This window comes from Lonchura striata, chromosome 5 (assembly GCF_050655825.1).
Source record: "Lonchura striata isolate lonStrDom1 chromosome 5, ASM5065582v1, whole genome shotgun sequence".
NCBI lineage: Eukaryota > Metazoa > Chordata > Aves > Passeriformes > Estrildidae > Lonchura > Lonchura striata.
The window spans coordinates 29,253,531-29,280,527 of record NC_140707.1 but is presented as its reverse complement, the minus strand read 5'-3'; the positions used below and the strand labels follow the sequence as shown (position 1 = coordinate 29,280,527).

General features: G+C 46.6%; 1 protein-coding gene across 8 annotated transcripts in view; it reads right to left on the bottom strand.

Annotated features, from left to right (window-relative positions):
- SLC25A22 (solute carrier family 25 member 22) overlaps window positions 1-26,997 on the bottom strand; it is a 50,337-nt gene that overhangs the window by 6,762 nt on the left and 16,578 nt on the right. For 7 of the 8 annotated variants that reach the window (XM_085581626.1, XM_085581629.1, XM_021555195.3 and 4 more), the window contains 4 exons: window positions 20,465-20,571; window positions 16,320-16,445; window positions 13,103-13,158; window positions 7,373-7,463 (listed from right to left, as the gene is read on the bottom strand). In XM_085581626.1, coding sequence (XP_085437752.1) covers window positions 7,373-7,463; window positions 13,103-13,158; window positions 16,320-16,445; window positions 20,465-20,484 — 293 coding nt within the window. In that variant the 5' untranslated portion in view covers window positions 20,485-20,571. Of the gene's footprint in view, window positions 1-7,372; window positions 7,464-13,102; window positions 13,159-16,319; window positions 16,446-20,464; window positions 20,572-22,417; window positions 25,610-26,997 lie in introns of those variants that run through there. The other variant, XM_085581630.1, reaches the window with a different exon arrangement.

Sequence of the window (26,997 nt, the reverse complement as noted above, 5' to 3'; positions counted from 1 at the left end):
ACAGAACATTCAGAAAAGCCACGAGCCCTGTCAGAACAGCCCCAGACAGGAGCACACAGCCCCCTCCACACATAGCCAGAGCACTGCAGCTCTCTTCCAGCCTGATGGTGCCCCTGGTCAGGGCACAGCTTTCAGAAAGGGCATCACTTCAGAGGGCAGCAGAGGACCTGAGCATTAAGGGGAATAAGGAGCTTTCCACCTGCCAGCCTAGTCCTTTAAAAATTGTCAACAAACACAGACCACAGGACAAGGAACAAGGAGGGAAAATATTCCACTTGCTGCTTTGGAGTTCTCTGAGAAAAGCAAAATAAATAAACAGTGAATATGAATCAGGGATGCAGTTCCTCTGTGGTTAGAAGCTGTTTCATGTTGCTAGGTTTTCCAAGCCAGGACAATTAGCCTTTGCATTAAACTGGTCCTCCCTGAGAGACAAGGAATGGGATGGACCTCCAGCAACAAAGATTTGTGCATTCTATGCACTACAGAGCAGGGACTATCAGCAACATGTTCTCATGCAGCAAAATGCAGTATTTCATTGTTCCCTCCATTCCAAAGCTATGAAAGAGCCCAGCTAAGGCTAAAAAGAGGAATTCAAGATGCAAAACCTCATAAAATTTTCAGAAAGTGACGTGTTTTTGCTCTGTAAAAAAACCTCATGCTTTGGCACCAGAAAACACTGACTTGATTAAAAAGTACACCTGACCTACTCTTTTCTAAAAGGGTTTAAAAAGGAAGTGTATATAAATCACACAGCCAGAGAGAAACAGCCTCCTCTTTTTTCTGTTTTAAATGCAAGTCCCATTTTTACCTCCCCCAGTCCTGCTCTGTGGAAGAAGCAAGAAGCAGTCCCACAATGATATTCCCCATTTCCTTGCACAGCCCAGGCACACTCCTCTGCCAGGGGTTTCACAAGCACACATACAGCACAGCTGTGGGGCAGTGGGCCAGTAAAGCAGTTTCATTGCCAACCCTGAAGGAAAGGGAGGGCAGATGCACTGTAATCCTGCTGGCCCACCACGTAAGCTGGGCTGATTTCCCCACCTCTCATCTTCTCTGGGGAGGATATGAGAGCAGGGGATTAAAGGCACAGAGCCACCACAGAGATTACCAGTGACTAAATATAGAGCTCTGCTATAATGCTGAAAGAAAGAATATTTCAGTCTCTCTTTTCCAAATTTCCCCACAGATGAGGAACTGCAAAGAACAATTCCTCCCACAGAGTTACCCACACAGGTGCTGAAGTGTGTACAGCAGACTTTCCTGGAGGTGTGGGGGAACTAGGGTGTGCAAATCCAGAGGTTTCCACTGCCACTGCCACTTGGAGGTGGCCAACTTGTGTTTTTTGGGTGGCCTGAAGCACAGCACCAGTCTCTGAGTGGCTCGATACAGTCAGCAACAAGGCTGCACAATCCCCAGCCTGGCCGTGGGAGGAAGCACACCACCCAAAGGAGCTGGCTGCCAGAATCTCTCTTTGGCACAGCAGAGCATCTCCCACTTTAGGAAGAGCCCTGGAGCATCCCTGGTGTACATATCTTCTGGCTTTCATCCAGGGTGACTGCTTTGATAACTAGTTCAAAAGCTCAAGAGCCTACATATTCATCTTGGACCATTATCCCAGCCAACTAAAGTCAGCCATGGCTTGACTGAACTCCATGGAGTTATGCCAGTATGACCCAAGGAAGGATTTACACATGTGGGTGTATTTTAGAGATGTCAAACAGGTACATAAAAAGCATCTAGAACAAGGGCTTTCAGTTTTTGGTTTGCACATCCTGGGAACTGGGGAGAGTCCAAGAAAAAAAAGTAGCTTAAAAGAAGCAAATCTTTTGACAGGAGGTTTAAAAGCTGCCATACAGGGGTCAAACTGCCTCTGCAAAACCTCACCAGTCTGCACATAAAAGGAAAGTTTGAAAACTGTTCCTCTCTATACAACAAAGGAGTTTAAATACTTAAGGCACCACTGGCCTTATCCTCAGTGGTTTAAAAACTGGCACATCTCAACTAACTTCAAAAGCTGCAACACCAGCAAAGATCTGGTCCTACAAATGCAGAAACCATCTTTAATCACAGCAAGAGAGTGTTAAATATAACATATACACAATAGCCCCAAATTCTGCTCTGGCAGAAATCAGTTGTTCTACATTTTTTACTGACATGCTATTAATTTGTGACAAATCAAAAATGTCAAATGGGAAGGGGAAGAGATTAATGCTTGATTTAAATTACAGTTTCAAACTGGAGCTGAAAAAGAATGTCAAAAAACAGGAACTAGAGGTTTATGGAAGGCTTTTGGGGAGCTATCAGGATTTCTGACAGCATTGACATATTGATGTCACGTGGGAGCAGTGTAGGATTTTTCCAAGTTTCTCAAAATCTTGACCATGTGGGAATTTACTGTGTTTGGGCAGGGACCAGAACCAGCTATTCTGGAATCAGGGTGACAACATTTCCAAAGAGAAAATCTCTGAGCTAAAGAAACATTAATACAAAGCAATCCATTTTTTATCTCCTATCCAAAAGGCTACTGTCCCCATCTTGGACATCACCCTCCTCATTCATAAAATAACCTCTGCCTCTGTCTGTCAGCCCAAGAAGTTGCAGAAAGCTCCCCAGAAGTTTCAAAGCAGACAGAGCTAGCTCCTTTCAAGCAATGTAAATAGTGAGTCTTTGATATGGATTAGAAGACCAGCACACAGGAGTTGTCCTTCACAGGAAGAGCACCCTCTCTGCCACAGTCACACGGGATGTGCACACAAACTGCCAGTCACTCCCTTTAATCCAACCCCTGGATTTCCAAGAGGGAACAAGCTACTGCAACTGCACTTCAGAAAAGCTGGAGGTATGATGCTGGAAATGTAAAAGCAATACAGTTCCCACTACAAGCTCCCTCTCACTTCTAGCGTCAGCTCAAAAATACCTCAGACAAGCCAAAGAAAGTACTGATGTGGAACAGATACATCTCAAGGTAACACTGCCAGATTAAATGTTGATCTGGAAGTCATTATTCCAGGTATGTACAGGAGTTCTGTGTTGCATGTTTGGACTAAGTCAAGAGGAGGCTGACTCTGTACCTGCATCAGGTTTGCCCTGGCAGCAAATCCTAAGTGTTTTGCTCCAATGAGAACATTTGTGGAAGTGAACAATGGACATGGCAACACGACGGAGCATGTTGAACACAGAAACAACTCACGTTTCATCCCAAGACATGTGTCTGGAATGATGACAAGGACAATGCTCTCCATTGGGTGCATTCTGTGATTAAACAGCACACCTCTATCTCCCTCCAGATTAACAGTTGAAAGTGCATTTACTTTTTGGCTGACCTTTGATGTCAACAGCTTCAACCCACTGCAACTGCCTGGGCTCTGTGTGCTAAATAAAAGAGCTCTCCCCAGACAGCTGTTCCTGAATTGGCACAGTAACATTATCATCTCCTGACCCCTTCTCAAGGGGAAGGGAGAGATTTCCCCACTTCCAAGTCTCAGTGAGTGGGATGAGGGCTACCTACATTAAAGAAGTGTCTGAGCATCCAGTGGGTAACTGCAGGAGAGGCTGCCTGGGCACACAAATGCCAAAGAAAGACCAAACAGTGTGTGCAGGGTGATACAGCAGCTCAACACCAGGACTAGCAGCAGCAGCACTCCTTCTTCCTAAACTGAGAGCCTCACTTTACAGCCTAAGAGTGTTCTGAAGCTCAAGGATCATGGAAGACATGCAACTGATACTTAAAATCATGCCACAGAAGAGATGGTCCAAGTATTTTAGGAGAGCCTGAAAGAAGAGCAGATGAAGGGAAGAGCCCTGGGGAGATGTATCAGCTGGGAAGGCAATGGATAACAAGCTCCAACCTCCACATCTGCACAAGACTGAAGGAAAAATACCTTGCTTGTCCCAGGATTACCAGTTGGCTATTTCTCTTCCCTGTGCAAAGGATACAAGACAGGAGGAAGCAGAATGGAAAAAAATTTGCTGGCATCAGCAGAAGCAGAATTAAGTCAGTCATGCTGGTCTTCCTAGGAATCCGAGCTGCTAAGACAGCAGATTGCCAGCCTTTGCTTCAGAACAGCAAATAAAATAAAGGTCAAGATTAAAGAGGACAGGATAAGCAAGGGAATAACACCTTGGAGAAGAGCAGCAGGAAACTCATCCAGGGACACTGGAAAGTTTTTATGAGCAACAAATTGCTTATGTAAGAAGGCATGAAACACTTTTTACTGCAACCAAGGCAGAATATTTAACCAAGAACCTGAAAAATGAACAAAATCTGGAAAACACATGCCCAACAAAACAGCTATCTGGCACTCCACACTTTGGGAAATGAACACGAAACCTTGTAGGACACTTTAAAGGAACTGATTTTTTTAAGTGTTTAACATCTAGATTCAAAGAGGATATAAAAAGCAGGTAATACTTAAATCAATCAAAGAGACCTTGCACACTGAGCACCCAATAATCAATGATGTACTTTAAATGCTGATCAATGCTATCAATCTAAGCTGCCTTCTCAGCTTCACACACAAGTGCTTCATAGTCAAGCACTTCAATTAGCCCTGGTGACTCTTCACATCCTCTGTTCTGGACAATGAAGCCACTCCTATTTTACCAGTAGCCATGAGACTGAGTCTCTTAACACATGCAGCTTCAAAAAGCCAGAGTTAAGAAATAGCTCATCTGTTTCCAGCAACCTGAGGACTTTCCCTTCTCTCCACATTCTGCCTTCCCAGCCTAGTGAAAACTCTTCCCCACAGAATGACACAGGAACAAAGACCTTCCTGGAGACTTTCTGTGAGCCACCTTCTTCTCATGGGAATTGCAGAGGTCAAAATCTCCTGGGAATCTTAGGTCAAAATCATCACAGGAAATCACATGACCACTATCGCCTTTGTCAATCATGGTCATGGGGTGCCCTTCAGGTTTTTCAGTATCTTGGTCTCCCTCCTCTCCTCCATGACATAGAAAGATAGAAAGCATGTTTTCAGCACTCACACAACTCACTCATTCCTAAATGACCAGGACAGCTTGGAAGGACCAACTCAGTTTTGTTTCTTGAGAAAACAAAAAAGCTGTAGCTGTAGGCTGTCATAATAGCCTTGACATCAAAATAGGAACTGGCAAAGAAATAGAAACTGGCCAAGAAGCAGAAATTACCTCCCCCAGCTTGTAAGCACACATGCTGCCTGCACCAAAAGGAGGGGAAAAGCATGGTATGGGCAGGAGTGCCTCCCTGAGTCTCAGGGTAGAGAGGGCTGCAGGAACACACATGGCACAGGGACAGTCTCAGGGAGAGAGCTGCACCAACAAGAGCATGAGATCTCTTGTGAGGACCTGCTGCCCCAGTGCTGTACCCCCAGCAGCGTCCAAGAGCAGAGTCAGGGAAAAGGGAGTCTAGCACAAACCTGCAGTGGTAACATCCCTAAAATACTCTTCCAGTAATGTGCAGTCAGGAGCTTCCTACGCTGCAGGTGCTGTTTTCAGTCTGGCCTTTCAAAAATAGGCCTTATGCCACTTTTTTATCCTAGCAGTTCAAAAGCAATTTCAACACTAAGTTTTTCAAAGGATAAAAATAAATACATTAATGCACACTGAAAGCTGTTGTTTAACTTGAGGCTACTTTGAGTCATGCTGGATTTGCCACACTCTCTGGTCCATACATGCTGCCTCCTCTTGCACACTGAGGTCTATTTTAATACCACATATTTTAATCAGCAAATACTGGTAGAACATGCATATTTTATAAGAAAAGTATTACCAACTCATGCAACGTATTTCAAGCAAGAAAAGTGCTAGATGCTTAGCACAAAGGCATTCAATGTAAACAGGTCTAGAAGACTTCTGCAGCTTTGAGTCAGAGCATCCTTTGGGATACTGACCTAAGGGCACAGCATCTATGAATATACACAGCAGACAGACTGGCTTGTGCAAAAATGGAGCTGAGCCAAGATCTTGCTGATCCACCCTTACATTGATCCTAACCCCCTAACTGTGCTTTGCCCAATGCAACACCTTGACTCATGCAATTACAGATCAAGAAATGAAACCACATTAATGTGCTAGTCTGAACTGTCTAGAACTCTTTCTTTAATGGTAGTACAAGGTATGCCAGCTTGGCACCCTGTTGGGCCTGTACAAGCTACTAAGCCCTGACTTTGTAGGTGGTGGCAAAGAGCTGTGCTGCTGTTTACTGCAGTACACCAAGGTGTGCTGGGCTGTCTGCTGCAGGGATGAGACACACCACTTGGTAGAGGACATCATTACCTCCCACTGTCTGAACAGAGCACAGAAGAGACACTATTCAAAGACTTGAGTCAGAAAATCACGAAGAGCTGTGAGCCGATGAGTCACATGGACATATGTTAGCTGCTACTTTAGAGGACTCCAGAACAAAAGAAAACAAAAAATAAAAGGTGCAGGAAAAAAGTGGATTCTCAATCTGTGTCAGTCCACAATCTCCACTGAAGTTGTTGAGGCACTGATCTGCAGCAGCCAAGACTGATGTGATACGTTTTAGGAAGTTGTTAAGACCAGTAATTGTGCTGGAGCTTTGTATTTTCACTGAGGCCCCACCCCATAATTGTTGATGGGAATTACTGGGATCCCATCCCAAGCAGGCTGTCATTTTAGCTACTGTCACTGAGGACTGGAGAAAATGCCCTTGTCTGCCTTTGGGGAAAGGCCTCTCTCTGATGGGAGACACAACTATTTCCCATGCAATTTGGAAAACATCTTGCTGAAAGCAGCATTAACTATTCATGATCCAGCTACTCTCAACCGCTCCAGCTTACGCCTTTTACTCACATCTAATTCATATGAACCAAACTCCATTTGCAAGCTGAACAGGTAATTTTATTTCTTCAGTATTTATTTGAAGGTCAGCTGCTGCAAGTGCCCTTAGTCAATTCAGATTTGCCACATCTCCAAAACTATTTTCAAGGTACAAAAGGAGAAGAGGGTGCTAAGTTTGGGATCTACAGAACTTGACTTGGTACCTTTTTGAGCCAGAACAAGCATAAGAGGATCCAACAGGATGCTGAGGACAAAAGTCCTCCCAGCAGCTGTTTGAGCAATGATCAGTGACATTGGGTTCCTCTCAAATACTTAAGACTACACATGCTGGATCTGCTAACCTTGGCTTAAATCTGGGACTATTTTTAGAAGCTTGAATAAAGAGCAGTCATCTAGTGGAGTACTTCACACTTCCCATTTTAGACATTGCATCCTTAGCCTGAACGTAATCACCAGCTGAGCTGTTCAAGGTCAACTCATATTTCAGTCATTGCACTATCCCATTCCACCTTTTCCTGATGTCTCACCAGACGTGTCGCAGGAGTCGGTGTCTTTTAAGTTGACTGCAGAAGGTCAGTTCCCTACTTACCCGTCTTTGGAGAGGTGATGCCGGAAGAAGTCATTGGCTGCCAATTTGATAGCCTTTTCTGGTGTCACTAGAGTCAGGTTCACTGCAGCCCCTGGGCAAGGAAAAGAGAAAAAGGCCATTGGATAATGAGAATTACGGAATTGTTAACTGGTTCTTTCAGGAATGTGTTGTAACTTCTGCACAACACCAAGACAGAAACAGGAAAGCTCCCAGTGCAACACAGGGATTTAGAAAAACAAAACACCACTGAAAATTAACAAGTGTTTCTGCTTCCCAACACCTAGAGTTTGTAAAAACATCCCCAGATGTGTTTCTACTCCATTTGCCATATGTATTTTGTAATTTCTTCAGCTTCACTACTACCTCCCACCATGTATACATGCATCCTTGTCTCTCATCCAAGGATGCACTCGTATGAATTCAGAAGGATGTAGATCAAACCTTCAGAAAAGGAGTACAAGATGGTTTAACAACCAATCCCAACTCCTTTGCAAGTATTTTGTGATACTGAGAAGCAAAAGACCCCCTGTCCTGCCTTCTCAATGGATCCCTTCCCTACTTCCTCCCCAAAAAACACATGAGCAGCTTGAATTCTAAGCAGCTCAGAAAAGGAAGAACCATTGAAAGACCTGGAGGCTGGCTGAAGTCACCGGGCTCATCTACACAGAATCAGCTCTAGACTAGCCTTAGAGCAAGGTGGCTTCCCCTGTGTGTCACCACTGGGTGTCACCCCCAGAACAGCCATGACTGAAGTGCCTTTTTGCCCACCACACAGAAATTCCCCTCTGAGCTCCATGGCAAGGCTTGCTGAGGGACCTGGGGTGTAAACAAGCCTTGGCTCTCTGCATCCCCCACCCGCTGGAGTGCTCTTTTGTCAGGAGCAACAAACAGCAAATCCCTGTATTGTGCCTGTCACAATGAAAGGGCTGCATGGCCAAGCTGGCTGCTGTGGGCCTGAACACCGGTATTAGTGCAACATTAGTGCGACATCGTGGCTGGGAGCAGCTTTCAAGCTGCCCTGGGGGAATTGGGGTGAGGGAATGGCCAGTCCCTTCCCAGCAAAGTGGGGTTTGCACCATTAGATTAACACTCCAGAACATTCTCCTCCATTTAAATCCCAAAGCTCAAAAAGTCCTCCAGTGGATAGCCTCAAGCTCTCCCTACCTGCACTGAAATGTACCGAGCTCCAAGCCCTCCAAACAAGCTACACTTGAGACTAGTTAATAGCCTAGAACACCTTTGTAAGAACAAACACAAATACAGGCATTTATGCTTGTCTTTGAGATTTAAACAATTTATCCCAAAGATTCATATTCCAAAGGGAAGCAGCCAGAGAAACCTGTACCCTGACTAGGCTCCAAAGACCTGGTGGGGTTAATTTTCAAGACCTTTGAACCCAAGTTGACAGGAGCTATAAGGGCTAAACACACCTAGAAAAAGTCAGCTCAATCCTTTATTCCTCAAGATGGACTCTGCTCCCTTAAAAAATTGAAAGACACAGGTTTAGGGGGACTTTCCTCAGATTAGGAAGCAAAGTCACAATGGGACTTCTGGGACCACTACAACAGGGAGTGGGACACAGGGATCCTTGGTTCCACATCCTCTACTTAGAGGACACACCTCCACCATTCAGAAAATTGCATCAAGAAAAGACAGCCTTTGCAGCATGGGCAGCCCAACACATCTTCCCCCTTTCCAACTCCCATGTTCAGATTTTGCAGGAAATACAGAGCAGTGTTGCCTTGCAGCAAGCCAAAGCAATGCTTCATTCCACAGTGGCCATGACATCCGTCAAATGCCATCATCTTTCATAAATCAACTAGCAGGGAGCAGGGCAGGTCTCTCACATTTCTGGTTCTCTGCAAACTTTTAAGGGCACCAATGATTGTGCTACTTCAGTTTGATATTCTTCCTACACATCATGTCCTCTCTGCCATGGCTCCTGCACACAAAGAAAAGCAACAAGAAATGACCTGCACACTCCACATCCACCTTTTAATGCCAATCCTATCAGGATCCACAAAGCAAATCCACACAGCCTAATTTTAAGTGGAACCCATGAAGTGTTTCCTCAAATGCCAAGTTGATGACAACTTCAATGACACTCCCAATGGCTGTGAAGTGAAACACCTGTACACTGACACAGCATGAATAACCCTTTCCTTGGAAAAACAAGAGAAAGGAAAAAAGCATAAACCTTCTACTCTTAACACTAGTGCAAAGGGTTCACTGAAAGAAAGCAAACAAACTCCAAACTATCAAGCAAGAAGTACACTTCCACACTCTGACCTCCTTCAGGAACCAAGAGACTTTCACAAAGTTTCTTTTCAATTGCAAATAAAGCAGAGGGTAAAAACACACAAATTACAGGAAAAAAGTTAATGAACCTGAATTTTCTCCTGCATCTTTGATATTTTCAGCAAAGCTGCTTAGCAGAGAATGGATAATCCCTGTCCTGAATAATCCATAACAGCTTCATTTTACTGGAGGAGGAGAAATTAGATACTCCAGCTGCTGGCTGTATGCTTTCCACATCATCTTCTTCTTTTTGTAAAATCTCTTCAATTCTGCCCATGCCAATGGGTACTTCCCTAACTAAAGCCAACCTTGGCCTACAGGCAATGCTTCATGTACCACAAGCAAAGACAGACCAACAGAATGGAAAAATAAACAGGAATCATTAAAAAACAAAGCTTTTTGAAAATAAGTAAGGAAGCACTACAAAGATCAAAATCAACCAGGGCAAAACTAGCTGTCTGCCAACTAAACTTGTAGGCACCCTCTTCTCACCAAGCCCTGTTTTTTTATTAAAACACATTTCTCACAGAAATCCTTATACACCACCAGCAACCTACCTAACAGGGAGACTGAGTCATCCCCAGTGCAGCACTGGGACATATTATTAGCAGAGGCCAGGGAAGGCTGCCACACTACTGCAGCTGAAGTGCAGCTACCCTCCAAATGTCACCAACAGCAAAGGGAACTTCCTCAGCCTGATCTGGGCCTTTGGCTCCTGCCAGCTTGGCTAAACGCTTGGTCTGCAAACAGCACTGGGATTGCTCTGAACATGTGCTGGGATCTTTAGGTGGCTTCTGGCTGGACTGCATTAGGAAGCTGAGAGAGCATCTCTCCAAGGTCCCCTATCACTGATGCCCTTGGGGACCAGGAGCCCACAGGCACTATGGATTCATTCACATGGCATCATATTTTAAGGCTGCACACCATCACTTCCTTGAGCACAGATGGGGCTAGACAGCACCATCCAGCATCGAGGCACTGCTGCTATACAGGTGGCATGGGAAAAAGCATGAGGGAACTCCTCTTCTTCCTGTCCCAGACAAATCCAAAAATCTCTGCAACTTCTGGGGAAGAACTTGAGAGAAATTTTGGGATTGCCTTATACATCACACAGTTTGCTATGGGCTACTCATAGAAAGCAAAGACTGCTTGCCCACACAAATATCTTAAGAGGTGATTTGCAGAAAAGCATCCTACAAACACAAGCCACTCTCCTGTCTGCACTGAGGAGATTTGATTCACACATGAAGAAGCCCTGAAGTCACACAGCAGGAATGGCTGTGCCCAAACAAACTCTTTCTCTCCTCTGACAGAGGCCAAAGGATCTGCAGGGACAACTGACGTGCTTGTGACTCCTCCATGGGGAGCAGCAACTGCTACTTTAGCACATTAACATATAATCCTCCCAATTTCAGATTAAAGCCTGCAAATAAGAGCTTGTGAGTCATTCAGCAAATTCTGCTGGGGAACTAGGACAGCTGGAGGGAGCAGGAACCAACCCACCACCCAATTTCCATATTTCTCTGTCTGCAAGGCTCAGACATCTCTTCACCTTCATTCCAGTAAAGAATCACACAATCTTCATGGATCTTGGATGTATTTTACCCACCAACCCTCTCCCTGAGAGGGAGGGAAGGGCTTCTCATGTCAGCTCACAGAACTGAGGCACACAGAGCAGGATTGTTGCTCTTGGGAGTATTAACATTGGCACCATGACCATGCTGAAGTATCTATAACTTTCTGGAAGGAGCTGGAGCTATTAAAAAAAGGCCTCTCCAACCCAGCTCCTGATTTAATAGTCAGAAGTAATTTCAAGCAACTATCAGCACCTTGAACAGAGTTAGGGACATGGACCAAGTTGCCCAGACTTGGGAAAGGTGGGGGAAAAGAAAGAGGTATGCAAAACCCTCTGCATCCTTTTGCTTGGGGATGACAAGTGGCCTGGAGATTCACATCCTCTCTACCATTCTAAGCGTCAAAGGACTAAGCTGTGTCTCCCAAAAGTCTTGATTCTCACAAAAACTCTTGGTCCTACAGTCTCCCCTGTAAGTTTCCCCAAACAGCTTATTCTTCCTGCCAAGCAGCCTGCCAGGGCACTTTTACAGCCAAAGTTAACACAAGCTTGAAATCCTGGCTAGGAACACAGAAGCAGCCAGATTCTGGGAAAAATCAAAGGGGAACACGTCACTGCTAGCATCAAAGATGGAGCTTGCCAGGGTTCCTTGAGGTTATTTGTCTTGTTGCCTGCTCCCAGGAAAGCTGATGCAAAGCAGCCAATCCATCCCTGCCATCCACCACACTCCCCTGAAACGCCTACCAGGAAGTTGGGCAAGAGATGCTGCCTGAATATCCAATGCCTGCTCCTGGGCTGGCCAGCCACAATGCCTTGGTTTCCTTAGGAGTAGGAAAGAATCAGCAAGAGACACTACACATGCCAAGAGCAAGGTGCCAGCATCTCTGGACTTCCACTTGAAAAAACAAAGAGCAAGGACTCAACTTAATGATAGAAGCTTAACTTTAATCAGGCTTTATCAGAGACTGACTGCCACCAAGAATGCTATCTGAGCACCCCAGATAGAAGCTGCATATGCAGGCAAGTGACTATCAGGACACAAAATGAACCAGAGCTCAGGTCAATGAAGCCAGTTGGAGTGTGCTGCAAGCCAAGGATGTATTCCATGTTTTCCTCTACTACAAGTGAAGTCATGATTTGGCCTGCTGGCATCCTCTCCTCAAAATCTTTAAAAACTGACAGGGATTTTGTGTTTAAACTACAAAAGGTATAATGTCAACTGAGGAATTCACTGCTATAATAGACAGCCTAAGCCAAGGAACCAAGAGATTTCTAGCAGGTCAGCATACAACAACCAAACAGCTAAAGCTCAACTCTGAACCAACCTCTGATTTTCTTACCATCCCAAGGGAGTTTTTCTGGAGGTCAGGTTATTTAATTTTTTTTTTTTTTTAATTGCAGCTTGTCTTAATGCTTGAACAAGGCACTTGGGCATGCTTGAGACAGCAGGTCTGACCATGCTGGTGGAGGGTTTTGACATAAATTCAATCATTAACCACAGAAGTTTAAGAGCTGGTTAGCTACTGCCCCTCTGTCAAAAGTTACCATGCCCAAGCTGGGAAACATAATATACAGTCCTGAAACAAAGTCCAGCAGCTTCAGTTAAAATGCTAGTAAAGATGAAGTTCACTAAGTTTTAACACCAAAACAGTCATGAGGAGGACTCAAGTCCTCAGTGGTAGGTATCTGAATAGACATCTGCATTGAAGAGTTTATTTTAGAAACAGCTGCACTGTTCAACCTCCTAGGATATTGCCAGGTTATTGCTTTATATGCCAGAGAACAGAGCTTTGCCTCCTACTTACGCACCAGTGCTTCCAACGCAAAAGCTGTGCTGTGCCTGAGTCAGCTGCACTCACCTCTGTACATACCAAAGTAGCCTTCTGAACGAATTGTTTTAATGAGGCAGTCGGACCTGCAAAAAGAACAGAAGGAGATGAAACACAGGACCTCAAAGGAGGGTGAGTGCAGAGAAAAACAAAGCACATTTCTTGGAGTGGTTTCCATTTACATTCTGTCAGCAAAACCCTCAGCTGAGACGGGAACTGCATCTGGGAGCCTCTGAATGTGCCATTGCTGAGGGCTGAGTACAATTTCAATCCCTAATTCACCGGGGCTTTGAAACCCCTGGCTCACCCTGCACACACTGTCTGCTTCCTAGAAACACAAAAGGGAAGAGTGTCACTGAAGGGTTGTTTATCCAGGGTCCCCTGTGGCAAATGCACATGAGATGCTCTAACAAGCAGACCCCCATGTAAGCATTTTTAAATCCAGCTCTGGAAGGGAAATGAGGGGAGACAAACCCCTCATGCTCACTTGTTTGTCTTACTCTGTGAAATTTGACACAAGGCACACAAACATGAGATGACCTGAACACTCAGTCATCTGTGGCCTCCCACAAAGATTAAAGCAAGCACTTTTAACACATCAAGTACCACAGCAGGCAGCAAGCACTCAGGCTCTTGCCCTGAGGAGAGCGCGCCAGGGTGCTGTGCTCCAAGGGGAAAACTGTCACCTTCCTTATTGCAAACACATTTACACAAATGGGAAAACCCTGCAGAGCACTGGAATGGCTCAAAGGCTTTGGAAGGCACAGACACACACACCTAGCAAATCCAAAGTCACGGTTCAGGAAGGTTGCAGAGATTCCCTGGCAGGGTTTTCCTCTCTGGACCACAGCTGCATGAAGATGGGATGCTGCCTTTAGGATCTTTGGGAAGAGACAGGTACTTGCTCTAGCCATAGAGGAATGAAGAGGTGCACATGCATGAATGTGTACATAATTTAACAAATAAAAGGTTATTTTAAGCAGCAATAAGAGAAATGTGGCTGATGAAAACACGAATACATTTTTAAGAGATTTGGCAACACAAGGAGTAAACTTCTCAGTTCTGCAGTAGTGCTGAGGTGGAAGAAAAGGAAATACAGAGCTCCTTTGAGGTCTTTATAGCTGTACCTGGGCAAAGACTGTTCTAAAGGTATTTGTGAACAGCCCATCTTGCATTGCTACCAGTCATGGCAATGAGTTTCCCCTCTTCTAGGACTCCCTGAATCCTTTGGCGTCTCCTCTTTCACACATTCCACCCAGCACCTGCAACTTGCACATACTTATCCCCTTCTGAGCAGCCCCTCCAACACATCAGCAAGCCCCAGAAATCTCAGTGCACCTTTCCCCTATCCCTTCCATCAAGTTCTCAGACTGCAGTGCTGGAGGCAACACATTTTCCCTGAGCCAGGGATGCTGCTTTGAACAAGGTGCAGCAGGGAGAGGAGTGAGAAGAGCTGCTCCCCAGCATATTCATACAGCCCTGCCACATCAGGATAGAGCTTGCATGTCACTTAAAACCCTCAAGCTGCAGCAGAACAAGATGCAGCCAAGGCCACATCCAGATTTCTTCTCTCTCTGGAAAAAGGGAGCCAACAGCCAACTAAAATGATACTCAAATAAAACCTCCACAATAACACACCTGGGGCAGCACAGCCCAAAAGCCAAGCTTTCTTCATCCCTCAGAAGTCCTCCAGTGTCTTTGTCTTTTTCAAGTGAAAGGTTCCCCTGATGCCAAAGATGTCTTGAGCCAACCAGAAGTAAGGCATGCTATCTTGAAGTAAGGCATGCTATCTTAAAGTAAGAGAGCCAAGATTTTAAAGGAACATGCTGCCTTTCCTGGGTATTCAGCGGACACCACATAATTGGTGTAATCAGGAAATCTAGTATTGATGGGCATGCAGCATTTCCAGAAAAATAAGCTGCTGTAACAGGGGAAACTTTCTTAGGAAAGCTCAGCCCTTCCTATTCTTAGAAGCAGCCAGTTCAAATATACAAGGTAAACCTTATGTTTTCCTTAACAGCTCCTCATATCACAGCAATTCCTGGCTATGGAGCTGACTTGCACTTGACTGCTGGAGGTTAAAAGCCTCTCTCCTACCAAGCTCCCTTCCAGGCATGAGAAATCCTGGCATGCAGTCCCAAGGGGTGCCTACAAGCTCTTCAACCTGCCCAAACTACTCCTGCTGTCAGGTCACAAAGATAAGGGATCCTCAGGGAGGTGAAGCAATCTACAGTAGGAGCAGGACACAACAAAAGGGGATGCAAAGCAACATGGGTGGCCACATCCTGCCAACAAGTCAGGGCACACTGACAGCGCAGGGAGCTGAGAGCACAGGAGCCTACAGCTTAAGCTCATGTCATCAGCTAGAGCAAGGAGGCACAGAGACTAAAGCCATCAGCATAGAGAGCATTTCCTTTCTATTCCCTCTCTGCCTCAAATTCTCCTGGGCAGGAAAGAGGAAAAGATGGTGTAGAGGAGCAGGGATCAGGTTACACTTGTTCTAAACAAAGTTGTAGCAAGATAGGACAAACCTCACCAGGCCCAGTGCCTTCTTCCCTTCAATACCACAAATTCTTTTGGAAAACTGGTTCTCAGGATAAAGCATCTTGTGGTTAAGTGTGGTACACATTCCCACAGCAGATATGCAGCTCTAAGCACTTGACACAAACTCCAAGTGAATTTGGTGGGCTGGATACACTCATGCCTTCTTTTCCTATAGGTGCAGTACCTGAGGCATTTTTAGACACTGGATGGCTGGTCTGACTATAGCATGTGTCAGCCTATGATCCTTCAAAAGGCCCACATGCAATGCTCTAGACTGGGAATGAGCAACTGCTTCCTCTTTTTAACACTGATACAGCAAAGGAAGGATCTCCAATATCAGACCAATGGAAACAGAACAGAGGAAGAAACTCCCTCAGGCACCTGACTAGCTCAGCAGACTCCTTGTGTTTGGGATCAGGTGATCAGGATTCCTTGTGTTTTGGGTAGTGAAAACGCTGCTCCCGAACAAGGGATGCAAACAGATGTACCCTCTGCAGAGAACTCCTCTGCTTGGCTCAGCAGCCTCAATAGCTGCTCTATTTGCTTCATCTGCTCTAGCACAGCTTGGCTCCAGACTGTCCCCTGGCTTTCCTGAGGACAGTCCAGTTCCTAGAGATGCTGAGCTCACCTGAAAGAGGTAACAAAGTGGAAGGACTCCCCAGGGAAAGCCCCGAGGGATGGTGCCCATGTGGGCAGTACTCACAGGCTGCTGTACATCCGTTGACCATTCTGCTGGTTCTGCAGGCGAGTTTTTGCCAGGTCAATTGGAAATACACAGGTGACCCCAATCAGCCCAGCTATCCCTCCATTGATCAGCTTGGCAGGTAAACTGTAAGGGGATGAGAGAGAGAGAAACAGATGTCTTAGCACTGGGTAATATCAGGGAAGGGAAAGAGGAAAGAGCTGAGCTCTTTTGCATGACTAGAGTTAATGCATTGCTGTGAGATAAAGCTGTCCCTCCCAGCACAAAGGAAGCTCTTCCACAAAGCAAAGCTTGGTTCCTGCTGTGTATATGGGGAGGCAGAGAAAGCTGCACATACCATCAGCACAAACCACTGATGAGTGGAGTGGAGCCAAACACCTAACCCACACATTACCAGGAGCAGGAAAAAATCCTGTTGACCAGGACCTGGGGATTTCTGTAGTCCCTAGAGGAGAAAAGACTGAGTGCTGGACCATCTACCACATGGACAGCCTTCAGTTAGGGCCTGATGGCATCTGAGCAAGCGGGTTTACTGACAAACGCTTTCCTGCACCACAATCAGATCCGCAGCTAATGAGAGGTTCGTGATACATCAGCTGCTACCGTCATGTGGGAATGGCCCAGCAGAAGCACCCAGCTGGCAGCCATGGAGCAGATGGCCACAGCCACAGGAAACTGCTTCCAGACCAATCTCCCAGGGCCAGGGGAACACACACACACACAAAGCAGCAGCCCAGCAAAACCACCGGGCTGGCAGCCTGCATGGCCGCAGATGCGGAGATGTGAGCTCGTACCTCTGGGGGAAATCAAAACCTGGCTCATTGCACGTGCTTCTGAAGCACAGGGCTTTTTCCACTCCCCTTTGTGTTCCCACAGAGAATTCTTGCAAGTGGCACTGAGCAAAAGCCACGTCAGTTAAACATGGGTTCCCAGCAAATTCAATTAAGAAAAATGTCCTGCACTTACATGCTCAATAAACCACTGCACACAGAGACAAAGAAAGCCTGTTTGAGTCAGCTCCCTCCAATAAAGCACAGGATATGGCTCCCTGAACACAGGATGTGTCAGATATTAAGCTGGTGGCTGACAGCAGTCCTAGACTGCAGCTGGGTGAGCCTGCGAGGCCTATCCTCCCACTGGGGGAACTGGCACACTGCCTTTCATGGCGGTGACTGGCTGTTCTGGATGGGGGGATGGACTGCATTCCCCTCTGGAAGCAGCAGTGCTGAGACTGGCCAGGCATGGCGGGGTGAAGCCCTGCAAACATCTTCACCCCAGCAGCATTCTAGAGCACTCTGCATCAAGGGGCAAATGCAGAGAGCATCAATAAGGAGCCATGCCTGAGGGAAAGGCAGGATATGGAGACTCAAGGTTAAAAGCCTTTGTCCAAAAGGGCTAAGCATGATCTTGACACCTCAAATCTACATACTGACATACATTTACACACTCCTTTCAGCCTCTGCTGTCCTGCACCTTAAGCTCCTTCCTCCTTTAACACCAATGCAACACACACAGCCCCAGGGCCAGCACAGCTGGAATAAGAAGTGTCGAAGACAGGAAGACAGATCTGAGCTCAGCCTATAGCTCCAAACTAGACAGTGCTGACTGAGATTAAATCAGCACAGTACTTCAGGAAGGCAGGCCCAAATCAGTGCACAAGCTCAGTGCAGAGCCAGGCTTTCAGACCTCACCAGCTCCAGACTGTTGCCTCAGGGATCTTTATGCCACAGTCTGAGAACAGAATAGATTTGCCTGCAAACTCCTACACTCAGCTTGTTCTCAGGACATAGGAAAATTTCAAACAGTAAGCTTCACATCATTGTGTTCTCTTTATTTAACCTACAGTCAACACTGAAGGAGGAGGTTAGAGACCAGATAAAAGTGTGCCAAGATGGAGACACCACAGAGAAGGAAGATGTTGAAGACAGGATCACATCAGCCTCCCCAAATTCAGCTCTGAAGTCACTATTGGCAGGCCACAGACTGTGAGGCACCACCAGTGCCCCCTTCCAGCCTCAGCACTGTTATCGCTTCTCTAAGTGTCCCTGAAACACCTAGGACAAGCAAAGACTTGCCTTTCTCAACCTGTTCCAAAAGTGAAATCATCACAGGGTTTATTTTAGGTGGGACTGAGACACAGACACAAAGGTCCTGCCTGCTTCTACTGTACGTGCAAGAGATTCCCCAGTTTCAGCCCAGACCCCAGCAGTAAAAGGGAATCATCTGATGTGCCTGGGCAAGCCAAAAATCTGAGGCTGCAGACAACCTCTCCTTCTGGCTGTGGGGGAGAAACCCTTGCTCAATACTCCCACCACACCTGAATCTAACCATCCAGATCTCCCCATGAACTGCAGGGGGACACTAGTAGGGATGGGCGTGGGGCAGTATCCAGCAAGACACTGAGATTAAGTTCCACATGCACTGCTGCAGAAATGCAGTGCCTTTGATCTCACCATGCAGCAAACCACTGCTGTTGATTTTAGTCCTTTGCTGTCAATTTTGTTCTACTAAGGGGTGACAGAAAAAAATCTGCTTGGTTTGGCTGCCTGTGACCACTGAAGACACATGGTCCCATCAACTGGAGAGATGACCAAAGCAGGAGTGGTGAGGGATCTGAGGCACAGAGAAGAACATCAGACAAAGACCACTGCACCTGAATCAAAAGCATTTTCCCCTGTGACTGAGTCATCCCACTTCACACATCAGTGCTTTCTGCTCTCTCAAGGGATAAGAATACACTGTGCCTGGTCTCTCTGGCCTATTTAGCTTCTGCACAGCTACTGCCTCTCACTACCTATGTGTGCAGGGCTTAGTGAAATGAGGACAACACTGGCTAGCATGCAAATAAAGCCATTTGCTCAGTTTAATACAAGAAGGGATACAAAGGCATTCCAGTTCTCCTCTTCTAGTGCTCCTCCTCAGTCCTTTTAACTAGTCCCTGTAGCCAGCAAGCTCCTGCTCACACTGCCAAGAGCACACTGGAGGAGCCAGGACACATCTTGCAGGACACATCTCCTCTTGTAGGACATGTCTCCACTTCCTTCAAAATACCAAGCTTCAAACAGTCACAGACATCTGATCCTTTTGCTTTGCTGAGGTTATCGGGAGCATAGACCTGCCACCTCCAAGGAGGTGAATCTGAGCACGCCCTTCATGGGTGTGTTGGAAGAGTTCCAAGTGCTCTCCGAATTGGATAGCAGATGATGGCTAAATCTTTTTTATCAGCACAGTTCAGGATTGTTTACATTTGCAGAAGACAGGCGTACAGGAAGATATCCTAATCATGGCAAATGCTAAGAAGGGGCAGCCCTCTCGCCTGCAGCATTCGGGCACTGCCAAGTCCTGTCCCTCTGTCTCCATCTTTCATTCACCCACTCACCCCACCTGTCCTAAGCTGGTAACCTGGAAAAGTAGATGTTAGAAAAGCAACATGAAAAACCCCACAGGAATCCCACAGCATGCAGGAGTAATTTAGCTGGGGCAACTTCACAAGCAGCAAAAAGTTAAACCCATGTGGAGGACTGTGCAGATCCACAGTTTTAGGAAGCAAAGGGTAGAACTGTGTCTTTCCAGGAAATTAATCCCAGTTCATTTCCAGAGAAGACTCAAATGCAGCCTTTACCAAAACCAATACTCCTAAGTTTCCACTGTGCACATAAGTGTCCTTAATAATTTCTGGTACTTCATGTTCCTGCTATCACTCAAGCCTTGACTGTCTGCAGAGTAAGGGCACAAGGCACAAGGCTATGTGGACTTTGTTATTACAAGTACTGCATCCTTGGCTGGTCAAGGACCTGGCTTTGCTCCCTTGATGCCAGCAGCTGAAGTCAGCAGGTCAGGGTGACCTTTGAAAGAAGAAACAAAAAGGAACAGACTCATGCAGGGTAGAAAGCAGAGGGTAGAAAGAAAAAGGCAATGAGAAAAAAGGACTGAAGAAAGCAGAGGTATGACAACATGGCAGAGACAAAAAATAAGAGAAGGTTCAAAAAAAAGCAGGTAAGAAAGGAGAAGAGAAAGAATCAAAACTTTTAAGGCTGGAAGAGATGATCAGGTGATTTCCTCCAACCTCCTGGATCTCAAATGGAAATAACTTTGAAAGATTTTAAAAGAAAAACCTAAAACACAATTAAAAAAAAAAAAGTTACCTGATCTGTTTATCAGCCATTTAATTCAAACTTGATCTTGTTAAGAAATGAATCTGCTCCTTCCAATTGCTCTTTTTCAGTCACGTCTTTCTCACTTCAGTTTCTTCCTGGGAAAGGACAGAAGGACACCAAGAACAAAGTTGAGACACTTAGACTCTTCTTAAATCTCAGGGGCTACTTGGCAGGCAGGCTGTAGGGCTAGGACAGCTGAGACACAAGTGACTTAAGGGAGCACCTGATCTCCTCAAAGAGGAGACTGAGCTCCAGAGGGAGCCTTATAAATGTATGTGTGTAAATATAAATATACAAGGACATATGGAGGGAAGAGTTGCCAGGGTCATCAGGTTCTAGCAGCATACAAGGAAGGGCAGCAGCCAGGCAGGGCACAAGCTCTGCCCAGAAGCCAGGACAGCCATGTCTGTCACTTCTCTCCAACTTCAGAGAGTATTTCACACCATGCCATGTGCATCCCCAACCCTCTGCAGGTCCACCCAGCCAGCCCAAGAGAGTCAAGTGTCATCACAAGACTCTTTTAGCACTTCCCTTCAACACATACATGCTGTGTCCAAAGGACAGCCTTCAAAACACTGCTCTTCCAGAGATCACTATCTTTCACCTATTTCCAAGCTTAAACAGACAGCCCTTGTTCAGTCTTATGCCAACACTGCTTTTTAAGCAATGCCTCTCCCTCTCCAAGCTACTGATGCCACTTTGCCCTTTGGACCACTCCTTTCAGCTCAGTGCCAGACTGCAGGAATCAGTTCTCTCTAAGACTCTTAATTGTTACTGTTTAATGAGAGCTGTTAGAAGTCACCACACAAAGAAATCTGGACACCAGAGAAAATTTCAGAAGCGGCCACAACTTTCAGCTTTCTGGAGATGCCTTCATCTCCTCACCACCAGCCTGGGAACCAGATGCCCTTTACTTTCTGCAGGTGTCTCAGCAATATTCAGCCAACTTCCTACCTCTTCCCTTTCACTTGTCACCTGGATGCTGAGCCAGAAGCAAAGGAAGCACCTTTGCCCTTTCCCTCTGGAATGAAATTTTCTCCTTTACTGCAGATTTCCTAAGACATACAGAATCTCATATCCAACAGAGGGGCTTACAGGTTGGCACTTCTGCTCTGGAGATAAGTGGCTCTCAGTACATTCCTGAGAATAGAAGGTCCCTGACAGTGTGAAGGGCTAGTGATGGTGTAAACAGGTATAGGAAGGAGTTCAGGTTCCCTCCTGTTATATCAAGTGCCAAGGATAGGACAGCATGAAACCATTTGTACTGTCCCACCCTTGGACGACATGAGACTGAAACTGCCTTTTCTGCAGCCCCACACTCAGCTAGAGCTGGGAGAGACCAGCACATGGAGCTCCCTAAGGAAAGGCACTCCTCCTCAAAACACTGCACACAAACCTCACCCACTGCAGTATGCTGTTATCCCTTCTGTGACTCCTCTTCAGACAGTTTGCCTGATCCAAATTGATCTGTGGCTGCAGACCTTAAAAAGCCCAGATCAGCTAAGTGTGCATTTTCCCAGTAAAAATCACTTATACCTTTTTTCTAGTTTTCTATCAAATTAACCAGAATAAGACAAAAATATCAAAATATAGGAAGACCAGTAGCTGACAGCCTGTAACCCTGTCGTAAACAAGTCATGAATTGTGAAAACTCACTTGATAATGTCTACATCCTCAATAAACTTGTGTTATTGAGCTAGGCCTGACAAAATACATGCACCAAATGGTCCTGACAACCTGCTCAAAGTTCTGGCAAAACACCCTCCTTGTTGCCTCTGCTGCACCTTTCCATGCAGAGGAGCATTCAGGAGGACAGGCATCCACCACAAAGGGCAACAGCAAGAAAAGACAGCAAGGCTGCTAATATTCCCCACAGGCAGGTAGCCAAAAGAGTGAGACACCAAGATGGACATACAAATATATCATAGGGCTGTTTCTTACCTGCTGATGCAAGTAAGGCAATGGATTCCCTCTGCACCAAGAGGGACTTGGAAAGCTGAGTTTAGTTCTCTCTGGCCTTTTTTTCTTTTGACTTTTGGCTTCAGCTCCCCACCTGCCCAGGAACTACAGAGTCCTCTGCAGCTGTCTGATCCAGCTGGAAAACTGCTGCTGCGTCCCAACAGGATCAGATGCTCCTGCTGCAGCTGCACTGCAAGATAGGGTAAAAACAACCCTCCTGGGTTTAAAGCTGGGCAAAGTTACAGGTTTCCTTGGTGCTGGCTGTACAGCCAGCAAATACCAGGACTAGTATCATCTCCCCTAACAAAAGCCACTCAACTCGTGGACCAGCGACGGGAAGCAAACAATGTGATCATTTTACAGCAGACACCAGCACTTGATAACTGTTTAAACAGCACCTGGCACGGCAGAGGCCTGAACGTCTGTGGCCAGGGGATTTTAATGAATTAAGGGATTTTAATGCAATGAAGTGGAAAGCTTATTTGAGCTCTGTTTGTTTAAAGAGAGCTCCAACGAATGATCATTTGCAAAACAAACCCTAAGTCACCCCAAGCTCTATCTGACCACTTTGCTGTAATCTGCAGAACTCCCTGAGTCCCTTAAAAGAGGGTGAATGATGAAGGCTCCAGTGGCCTGGTCAGGGAGTTTCTGAGCTGAGTCAGACTCCAGTCACTTCCAGGGTAGGAAAATAGCTGCTATGGTTCTGTAGTCTAAGAGGGGGCAAAACTGCCTGGGAACAGAATGCCAGGAATTTTATAGGACATTTAAAAAACAAATCCAGAACAACATTATACTTTTAACCTAGAAATGAAAGCAATTAAATAAAGACCTAAGTATGTCTTCCCAGGAACACAGGCTCTCAGAAGCCAAAAACTGCATATAAAAGCAAGCAAGCATCTGCAGCCAAGCAGGGTGTAGCTCCAATGCTTCCTGTGGGAGAAGTGTCAGGGAGCAGGGTTTGCATCTTCCTAGGAAATCTGTCATCAAGAACCTGCACTGGCACAGCAGACAAGCCAGCAGCACCAAAAAGGTACTATGCCTCAGAAAATCTTTGTATGGTTAAACATCAGGACAATGGCACTGCTGGAACTGGGAACCTGTATGGTAAAAGGAGCTGAGGAAATGTGAGGAAACTGTTTTAAGAAGTGAAATAAGAGTCACCAGAGAGACACCTGAAAGCCAAAGAGGCCTTCGTGGAAGGGGATCCTAAATTGAACATCCCATAATTACAACAGTGAGAACAGCATGGGAATATTTCCTTTTTAGAGTGCTGTTAACACAGCTAGGCATGGATTAATGCCCCATTACTTGCACACCAGGACATCCCTTTTACATTTATTAAAATGATCAGGCAAATTAGTTTCAGAGCCACACACACACCGAAGCAGTGCAAATGGCACAAAACTCATGCTGACACATAGGAGCCTCCTCAATTCTGCCTTTCCTTTTTCTCACCTCCCAAAAGTCAGCTCCAGACAGTGACAGAACAGCCACACTAGAAGTACCACAATGCAATCCTGGATGTATCTGGTCCTCACAGCCTATGTCACTGGTCAAGTGGTACTGTTTTTCTCCTCTGCCTTGCCACACATCTCAGACAATGAGGTGTTCTCCAGGAAGGCCAACCTTTGTATCTGCTCTCCTGATCCCATGGGCCATGGGGCTGAACTTTCAACCTCCAGTTTTTGCCTTATCACCTGAAGGAGAAGTGCTTACTAGAGAATCACAGCCCAGCATGAGACATGGAGGGGAGCACAAAGACCTCACCATGTCTCATTAATGCATCACACCAGTAAGCTTGGATTGGAGATACAGGCACCCAACATCTCCACAAGCCAGGACATTACAAGAGAAGAAACAAGTTGAACTTACCCACAAGTCTCTGAATTTGCTTATTGCATTTAGTGCCACCACACTGCCCTACAGATGTGGGTTGCCACCTCTACTCCCAGATGCCACTGCTCTACCCCCAGTCTGAGCCAGGTACTGCACCCTCCTTCTCCCACTCTTCCCCTGCCAGGCTGCCAGAGCCACAGCTGCCATCTTCCAAGCCAGCTGTGGGCTCACAGTCCACCAGCTCCCCCAATCCTGCCAGCAGCATCCCCCACACCTCCCAGAGGCCAGCTCTTCACTTCTGCCCTCTGCCAGTATTCCCATTTCCAGATCCACCCCCCAGCAGCTCCAGGGCAGCTGAGCACATCCTCTCAGGCTCAGACTGCTGCACAGGCTGATTTGTCTGAGCACACACAGGCTGCTGGTTTGACAGAAAACCTTTAGCAAATGTCAGCTGGTGCTGTGGCCGAAGAAAGCAAACCTGTCTTCTCCCTACACCCAGCCGTGTCCCCATCCCTGATTTCATGCCAGCACAAGTATTTGTGCCAGGCAGTCAGACAGGAATGAGACAGAACTGGAGGCCAGCACATGCTGGAGCTGTCACTGAAAGCCAACTTCTAAACTACAACCTTGAAAATAAACAGCAGAATGGGAAGTCAGGCCTCCCTTCCACATACTTCTATTTGGCTTGAGAGCAGACAAACTCAAAGCCCCAGTGAGAGAAGCTGATGTCAAGAAACAGGTCTCAGAAGGTGAGCAGAGGAAACAAAGCCATGTCAGCATCCACTGTGTGAAGAGGACACTGCCACACAGCCATTCACAGTCAGGGATGGCAGGGGAAAGGAATCAGCAACTTCCTTCTCCTGCTGGGAGAGGATAAACCCTCTGAGATCAGCAGACCTCCCTTCACAGCACAAATGCATCTGAAGGTGCGGACACTGCCAAATTTTGTTAATGACAGGAGAAAAGCTGTCATCACAATAAGGTTTAAGGAGTGCAAAATAAACCTGCAAATATTTCCCAAGAGAAGCTGCTTTCTAGATGCATGACAGGCACAAAGTGCACAAGGGAGTTGGCACCAGGTAATGTCACCTGGGGAGAAGCAGTCAATTTGGCTCTTGCCTGCTCAGAACAGTTTGGGACAGAGAGTTTAGAGAAAATAAGAGGCAGTTTAATTTGCTGCCTGCTTGCCTTTAGGCCCTTGAAAGCAGGGACTGACAGGAATTTCCTTGCAGGACCTGGCAAGGCATTAGTCCTCAGGAAAACAGAGCAGCTCTCAAACACGTTGGTGAATGCTCTCCACCAACACAGAGAGTCACCTCTCCAGCTGCACAGCCCCTTCACACCATTCTGCCACCAGACAGAAGCCCCAGGGCTGCACATGCAAACTCACCTGCCTCGTGGTCAGCAGCCAGCTGCTACTGGGTTGTGAAAGCACCAAGCCAAAGGCAGTCTTCCCCCTTGCCTCAGGTGATAAAAGGCCAAAGTACCAGCGGGGAGGTGCCATGCCAGCCGCCTGCACATTGGCTGCTCACACCCTCCAGGGACAGGCTCAGTGGCACAGGCCCACTCAGCTGGCAAGGCACAGGATGCAGAGCCTCAGCAGGCAGGGCACTCCTCCCTAATAGCCCCTGCAAGGATTCTTGGCTGCAGCAGTCCCTTCCCATCCTCCACAACTGACCTGTGTCTCGTACAGCTTCCCGCAGGCTGGTCGGGATGGGTGCCCCCACCCATCACTGTGAGAACAGTCAGGCTGGCAGCCTTGCAAAACTGCAGGCAAACTCCACCCCATGTCCAGCCTCACTCTCCCTGTGCACTGGGGAGCCTTAACGTCATGCTGAGAGACGCCGTGAGGAGAGAACATCTCCCGTGTGCCACAAAGGAACAGGCAAATTCCCTGGCTGGGGGCATGCTGTAGAAGTGTTTGGCTTTGCAACTGCAGGTGGTGCAGTACAGATTTACCTGAATGCCCACAGAAGGGGAAAAAGAGGAACAAAACTCTCGAATAGCAATGAGGACTCCTGAGCTCGCATTCCAGCTTCATCACTGACTTGCCCTTCACCTAGAGAAGGATTTCAAACCACAGTTGGCAGCCTAAGGAACACCCCGTGTCTATGCCAACATTCCAGCTTAGGAAAAACACAAGCCTTGAACAAAAACAGTCCAACATCTTAGCAGACATACTTACTCACCACATCCAAACCAGTGCAGTCACCCAAAATGCTGCAACAAAAGAGGATTTACAACAGGCCCATGTTGCAAGTATCCCAGGGGACAATCCTGCAAGCTCCTGGGACTACAGCAATATCCTGTATTCTGATACTGCATGCACACTGTTGCAACTATCCTCTCCACCAGGATTCACTTGAGAATACAGGAGATTCACACAACAGTAGATTTGCATGCGGCCCTCAGTCACCAGGGTCACCTCCTTGCAAAGCAAAAGAGTTACCAAAGACATCAGGCAAAGCCTTGACTGCTCCTGGCAGCTGTCCCTCTGTCTGCCTGGTCTCAGGCACACTGGGAAAAACCAACATAGCTGCTGACCCCAAAGCAAGGATCAAAGTGAGTGGAGCAGCAGGTATCACTGGAAAGCAAGTGGACAAAACAGCAGGGAAGCAGGTGGAGAATTTCCTGCCTCCAGGCAGTCAGAGTAGGAGGAACACACCCAGTTTTCCTACTCCCTTCCCTTTGGGCTCTCCATCCTGCTGGAAACAGAGGCTGGGTCC